The following is a 7,649-nucleotide window of genomic DNA, read 5'->3' as shown; positions in this document are numbered from 1 at the left end:
GTTTGGATGTCAAATGTTTTACTGATGCCAAAGCCACTGTTAGATGAGAGTTGACTTTGATGTATTCTGAACACTCAAGGCACAGGCACATTTTCATTCAAATGCAGATGCGATGTTAAAATGAACACACCATGCAAGCTGTTTCTCTTGAGAACATTGTCATTTGAATTTTTGAGTGAATTGGGGGCCAATTGACAGACAGCTGAGCAATACCACCACCTGGTCATTTAAGGAATTGTTCTGACTCTTCCATCAAAAATAATTAGGAAAAAACGAGTTTCCGTAGTATTGATGGGTGACTCAGGATGGAACTTAGTTAGGTCTGATGTCTGCTGGTTTATCCAGCTGTCAAAACACAGACAGATCTAGACACACACACACACACACACACACACACACACACACACACACACACACACACACACACACACACACACACACACACACACACACACACAGAGAAACTGAAGTATATTTTTTTATCAAGTTCTGACTGCATTGCATTACAAAACAACATGAATAATTGTGTCCATTTTCGTTAATTATTAACATGTTTTTTTATTTTTACCACATTGTGATTTAAATTTGACCTGCCTGTCATCTTCATCTGTCCTTCAGGTCTGAACTACCATGACCCAGGATGCTGAAAGCACCGGCGTTCAGTTTTGGGACGCGCCACAACCAGCTCAGCTCAGACTGCTCCCCTGGGCCGGGGTACTTGGTTCCCTCCAACATCACCAGGATTGGACATGACGGGACCCCTTCATACTCACTTTACAGCCACCCCAAAGACCCCCAGCTGTTCCAAACCCCTGGACCTGGTCAGTAACACACCGACACTTGCGAGTACACACACACACACACACACACACACACACACACACACACACACACACACACACACACACACACACACACACACACACACATGCATGCTCAAAACTCACACAATGGCTCAGAAATTACACACACATACAGACTCAAGACATATAATATGAAACTGTGTTCTTACTGTCTGTTCGGTGTTTCAGGCCGCTATTCCCCTGAGAGGTCGGGGCAGTCTGCAAATTACTCTGCCCCTGCCTACTCCCTGTCTGCTAGGAGCAAAGGCTTCCGCAACGACCAGACCCCAGGTAACATCCTCTTCAATAATGATAACAGTCCAACACTGTGGCTTTTAGAGACATGGATTAGAATGCTGGCTGTAGAATTTTAGAATGTGATCGAAGGAGACCGTTCGATGAAGACTGAGAGAATGTGTTAGAACTGTGGAATAGAATGTTGGTGTACTTACAGAATGTGATTGTGTCCTTTCTCTCAGGCCCTGCTGCTTACATGCTGCCCTCTGTGCTGGGGCCTGCCACCGTCAACAAAACCTCTGCCTCTAACTTCACCCTTTGAGTATGCAGCAAGATAGGCAGCTTCCACGAGGACCTGCAGAAGGTAGATCTGACATGTCGAACACAGACTCTTCCATATGGACATCTCACCTGTCCTCTTTATCGAAGATGAACAGATTGAGTTAATAGGCCTATCGTTCATTGTATCTTCCCTCACACTTCTTCCCTGTGTTTCCACCTGTCCATCAGACCCCTGGTCCAGGGACATACAGAGTGGTGGACCTCTAAGCCCCCCCCCCCCCCCCCCACTACAGCATGACAGGATGCAACAGCATGCCTGGAGACACCACCATGAAACCAGGCCCTGGAGCTCACCACCCTGCCTGAACAGGCAAGTCACCTCATCATACCCATATCACTCTTATATTACTGTTATGCAATGATTAACATCTTAAAATAAAAAATATGAAAATCTCTTCTACAAAGTGTTTTTCTACCCACTGTTGCATCGGTAGTGTCCTAACTGCCCGTCTTCAGTTGGTAGGTGACCTTCACCAGGATCAAACCTCCAAGCTTCACTTTCGGAATTCATAATTCCGAGTTCATCGCTCCACTCACCGTGGACATGGTGTAATAGAAACCCTCCTCCCTTCCTTCTTCTCCTTCCCTTTTCTCCTTCCATTTCCTCTACCCCCTTATCCCATCAATAAATAAAGCAGCATCAAACTGCTCTGCACTGAAGAAAGCAGTTACTTGTGCCTTATTGTTATGTATGCGTATGCTGCATTGAGTAAAAATGATGCTGACAAGCTAACCTGACAATCACATATTGGGGGGGTGTACATTACTATATTTATACTTCAGTTATCGCTTTTCAACAGGAAAAGTTTCTGTTTTAAGGTGCACATATTTTACCACATGAGATTCAAAGTTTGATATCATGCCAAAGGTTTGTGACCATTTTCACTATTACAATTAATATGAAATATTGAGGAATATAGTTTTTTCCAATACCAAAGATGTGGTTTGATATCACATTGATCTGACATGATTTTCACAACACAATTACTTATGTTCACTCACTTTGATGTCATCTAAAATAGCCAACTTGTCGAAATGTGGTAATCAATCAATAAAGACATTTCAACAATGACAATGAATGCACTTTTTTCACTCATTGAAAAAGAAACCATGTGTGTATCGTTAGTCCAAACAGTTGGAAAACGAGTTTCTATTGGGCAAATTCACGTAGGTCCCCAACGTCTTTACAACATAATCTAGCCAATCAGAAACGAGAATTCAACAACGCTGCGGTATAATGAGGTATTATAGGAACGTTGGCGACCAAGTTATATTTTCAGGCAATAATAGGAACAGCATCGTTAAAAAAAAGTGGGCCTTCAAGCGTCAGCGTTGCATAGAAACAGACTTTTTCTATGGAAGCTGTTGCTACAAGAACATGAAGATATATTTTCAGGCAATAATAGGAACAGCCACGTTCAAAAGGGGGCCTTCAAGCGTCTGCGTTGCATAGAAACATACATTCTCTATCGAAGCTGTTGTTACAAGAACATGCTAGCTAACTAGCTACAATGTTTTGACGTTTTTCCAGCTTTAGCTACGTTAATGTTTTGATGCTTATTTTGCGAGACCATTGACAGCTAAATTAGGTTGTTAGATATAGCTAGCCAAACATATATGTCCCTGACTGAATGTAAGCTTACATTAGGTCTACAGTTAACTAGTTAGATAAATCAAGTAGCCACTGGCTAGATAACCAACGAGTTGAAAACAACGTTACCCGGTTCGCTAGCTTAGCTAATAAGTTAGTTTAGACATATGACTTCGAATGGGGTTGAGTCATATTTTAAGTGAATAACGTAACAGTTACATGCAAATGTGAATCGCGGTAACGTTAAGCGGTTTAATTTAGCTAACTCAAAAGCTAGCTAGCGTTAGTGTAATCACAGACTAAGTGCAGTCAGTCATCTTGTTCCTAGCTAAAGTTAACTTCTAACTAGGTAGCTAGCTAACTAAGCCGCTGTGCGACGCAGCTGATTTCTCCTTCCTGAAGGAAAGATGGCAAGCGACGCCAATGGCATTCCTGAACTGGACCAAGATAAATATGATGCAGATGAACAAGTGAAGATCATCTGCCTTGGGGACAGTGCAGTGGGAAAATCCAAGTACGGAGTTAGGGAGCATGCCAGCTATCTCTTGTCACTGCAAATTCACCTCAAAGATGATAGTGCTTACTTTTTGTGACCCAGGAGATGTTAAAAACCTGCGTCTTGTTGTCTTTCAGGTTGATGGAGAGGTTCCTGATTGATGGATAGTATCCTTTCTCATCTATTCCTGTAATTGGTTTTTGAGTGTCACATGAAGACATTCATCAGTATTATGGGTTGATGTAGTTAAGTAAGTGTTACCTAATGTTGATAGTAGTAAATGGAGAGAAACCCAATGCCTTCATGCAGTGACCGATTTGGCTTGTAACTGGTGGGTAATCCAGCATGCCGACATGCCTTTTGACCAGCAATGTTACCATATGCTGTAGCTACAGTACAGATAGTTGACAATGTTGTTTATTCTATTCCTTAACTTGTTCTCCAGTCGTCCCCAGCAGCTGTCAACCTATGCTCTGACGCTCTACAAATACAATACCACCATTGACAGAAAGGCTGTATTAGTAGGTATGTTTATGAATGGTTTCCTTATCAAAATGTCTGGTTTAGACTGATGAGTTGTTAAGGCTATAAAATAGTCAGCTGCTTTTAAGTAAACCAATCTGTTATTGCTGTGAACCACAATCCTGTTGTTCTGTTATCTGGTTGCCATGCTATCTGTTTGGTTGCCTTCAGCTGTGTTTATGATTGTCTGCCCCAAAGACTTCTGGGATACTGCTGGACAGGAGCGGTTCCAGAGCATGCATCCCTCGTACTACCACAAGGCTCACGCCTGTATCATGGTAAGACTTCACGCTAGATTCTAAGACGACACGACTACAAGGCTTGCACTTATGTCATAGCCTGTATCGTTGACTGTACCTGGGTTTGTCAGGTGTTTGACGTGCAGAGGAAGATCACCTATAAGAACCTGACCAGCTGGTACACAGAGCTGAGAGAGTACAGGCCTGAGATCCCCTGTGTGGTGGTGGCTAACAAGATAGATGGTGAGTCCAGCCACACAGGCTTATTCTTTCATCTTTTATTCCCTTCCCACTTTTTACTCGGTTGTCTCTGTTGTTTGCAGCTGATATGAAGGTGACCCAGAGGAACTTTAACTTTGCCAAGAAGCAGGGACTTCCTTTGTACTTTGTATCAGCTGCTGATGGGACCAATGTGGTCAAGGTGAGGATGGACAACACTGATCTCCTTAATTACACACCATATACTCTGTCTGTATACTGTATTCTACTGCTTAACAAAAAAAGGGAACAAAAGTTCTGTGTTCTGAAAATGTATCCTAGATGTTTAAAGAAACGATCAAGATGGCGATGTCTTACAAGCAGAACTCTAGTGACTTCATGGATGAAGTGATGCGGGAGCTAGAGGTACATGTTTCTCTCTGGATATAAGCACTCTGATAATATATCCCATCTTATTTATTTTGCTGTTTCACTCTCCAGAGTTACCTGCAGCTATTTGACTGACAGTTGCTCTGTCATTAGAATTAATGTATTCGGTGCACATCACATTTCATTGAACAGAAAATGTGAATGATAATACATTTGGTCTTAGCGTTTAGGCTCTGATCTTCAGGGTGCTCCCCACCCAAGGAGGTGCTCAGGTATTGAATCTGAACATAGCCAAGCTAGGGGTAGGGAGCAGAACCAAAAGCAGGCAGAGGCTGGGGTGGTGATGGGCAAAAGTCAGCAGCCTGCAGATAATGTGTAATACACAGCTAGCGGAGGTCCATTTTAGAGTCTATTCAATCCGTAGCGCTGAAGATCCGCTTTCTAGCGCAATTTAAAATTAAAAGCAATGTTCCCGCAGTCGCGGAGACTGCATTCATGGTAAACACTGCATATGTCGGCTCAAATTACCTTTTACATTTTTAGCGAACAATCTAACGCTTTAGTGATACAGATTGAATAGAGCCCTAAATGACTGAAGCGCACTCCTTTCCTGAACTGCATCATGTAACCTTTATTTAACTAGACAAGTCAGTTAAGAACAAATCATTTTTTACAATGACAGCCTACTGGGCAACAGGGGCAGAACCTGCCTTGTTCAGGGGCAGAACGACAGATTTTTACCTTGTCAGCTTGGGGATTCGATCCAGCAACCTTCCGGTTACTGTCCCAACGCTCTAACCACTAGGTTACCTGCCGCCCCATCATCCTCTATCTGCGTAAGACCATTTCCCATCAACAACGAGCTCCCTGAATTTTTTTTTTTTTAAGCGACTTTTGAGATTCTGTATGAAAACCGCAATATAAAATACATTTATTATGATGTATTTTTTGTTCATCCCCAACCTGCAGAACTTTGAGCTGGAGCAGAACAAGGATTTGTCGTTACAGACGGCTCAGGAGGAACTGAAACCAGAGAGCCCGGAGTCTGTTTGACTGGATGTTGATGTGGATACATTATCCTCACGTTATCTTTACATTATACTGACGTCGTGAACACAAGCTCTGATTTGGACTACAGTGCAGCTATGGACACTGTGGATATGTTATCCAGATAGTGTCGACGTTCTACTACTCTACCATGAGTACCTGACGTTGTGGATATGTTATATTCATGTTATTCTCACTTTGTGGACATGTTATCCTTCCATTCTCCTCATGTGTGTGTTTTATGCCATGGGAGAGCTATGCTTCTGTGGGACTGATGCTATGGAAATGCTAACCCTTGACCCATATAATAATAGTGACCTGTGAGAACTGGGGAAATCTATTGATGTGAGAACAAACATACTGTAGGATACATGTTGTCAGGCAGGTGAAACGTCTGCCAAAGTGCGTGAAGCAGGCTTATTATTTGAGGTGAACTAGAATGTGAAGCGTTGTACAATGTGGGGCATATACAATACTTATCATTCCTATTCTGGCTATTTTTGGAGAGCAAAGTGAAACTGTGAATGTGAACTCTCTTTGCCACTTGTGATTTTGTCAACAGCTTTTGCTCTCTGAGGCTTTTACCCCATGGGGCATGTGTATGAGGATTTGTACAATGTAAGGTTATAGTGGGCTACATGTATGTAAAGGCTGCTGTCGTTGCTCTTAAGTGCTACGATGTAAAGCCAGAGCTTTTATGTCATGTCTTTTAATGTATTTTAAACAATGAATGTACCTTGTAACCATGTGACGGCACTAGCGACTGTTAGATATTATTTCAGTGTGGTTTCAATCCTCAATACTTGCAACCTGACATGGCAAGGCTGCGTCAATGTCACCAATAATTAATTCCAGTGCAGTTATCGATCAATGTACAAGTTAGATATACGTGTGTATATATGTTAGTCAACTGGAAGTGTTGCAGAAGTACTGAAGATAGCTCAGAACTACAATGAATGACCACTTCCAAGAGGTTCATGATCTAGGTGTAATAGAACTCTAAGGACTGTATTCTATCTATGTCACTGAAGTGATAGATTGCCTTCACATTGAAATCACTCTGAACTCCTGCAATACGGATTGAATAGAGCCCTTAAGGTTCTCTGGAAAACCCAATTTTTTAAAAATCTGTATGATGTCCCGTTGTATCCTATAAACTGTGATTAAAAAAAGGATAATTTCAAGACATACTATGTCTGTTTGGTGTGCTTCCCTCAGGGTGTTAACCCTGGTTATTAGTGGAAATTCAACCCCCTTCAGAAATAAATATTTTATAATCACAGCTCAAATGTTCACATTATTTAGAAATTCTGTTCTGACTACTGTGAAACTATAAAGCCACACGGCAGCAATTCTCCAGCAGAGGGCATCAATTTTCCAGAGGAAAAACTCAGGTCACAACTGGCATGGCAGTTGGCACATCTAAAGCTCTGGCCAAAGTAGATCTCAGCAGCGAGACCAATGAGGAGCTGATACACAGGATTCATGTTTTTAATTATAAATTTATTACATAATATAACAAACATATATCTCTGTGGTGGAGCTATCACAGCTGTGGACCTGCCTCAGCCTCACTACCCTGCCTCCCTTCCCTATCCGTTCCCTTATGGATGATAAGAGAACCATGCCTCTGGGTGAAAAGGGTTCAACTGATCTTGTAAATGGTGGGACTGACCATAAAATGTGTTTTTGTTTCCATTATTGTTATTTTCCAGAAATCTACTCAATGGCCAGTGGCCGCTGTA

The 7,649-nt window shown here is 42.1% G+C and overlaps 1 protein-coding gene and 1 pseudogene across 1 annotated transcript; both read left to right on the top strand.

Annotated features, from left to right (window-relative positions):
- The first annotated feature begins 630 nt into the window (after positions 1-630).
- On the top strand, positions 631-2,114 carry LOC115151313 (outer dense fiber protein 3-B-like; annotated as a pseudogene).
- Positions 2,115-2,656: 542 nt separating this feature from the next.
- LOC115152087 (rab-like protein 2A) lies at positions 2,657-7,186 on the top strand. Its single transcript, XM_029696596.1, has 8 exons — positions 2,657-3,526; positions 3,646-3,675; positions 3,954-4,033; positions 4,229-4,308; positions 4,401-4,512; positions 4,593-4,690; positions 4,810-4,893; positions 5,827-7,186. The coding sequence occupies exons 1-8, from the start codon at positions 3,420-3,422 to the stop codon at positions 5,908-5,910; spliced, it is 675 nt and encodes a 224-aa protein (XP_029552456.1). The 5' UTR covers positions 2,657-3,419; the 3' UTR covers positions 5,911-7,186.
- The last annotated feature ends 463 nt before the right edge of the window (positions 7,187-7,649 follow it).

Source organism: Salmo trutta, chromosome 17, assembly GCF_901001165.1.
Source record: "Salmo trutta chromosome 17, fSalTru1.1, whole genome shotgun sequence".
Taxonomy (NCBI): domain Eukaryota; kingdom Metazoa; phylum Chordata; class Actinopteri; order Salmoniformes; family Salmonidae; genus Salmo; species Salmo trutta.
This window is presented reverse-complemented; position numbering and strand designations above follow the sequence as displayed.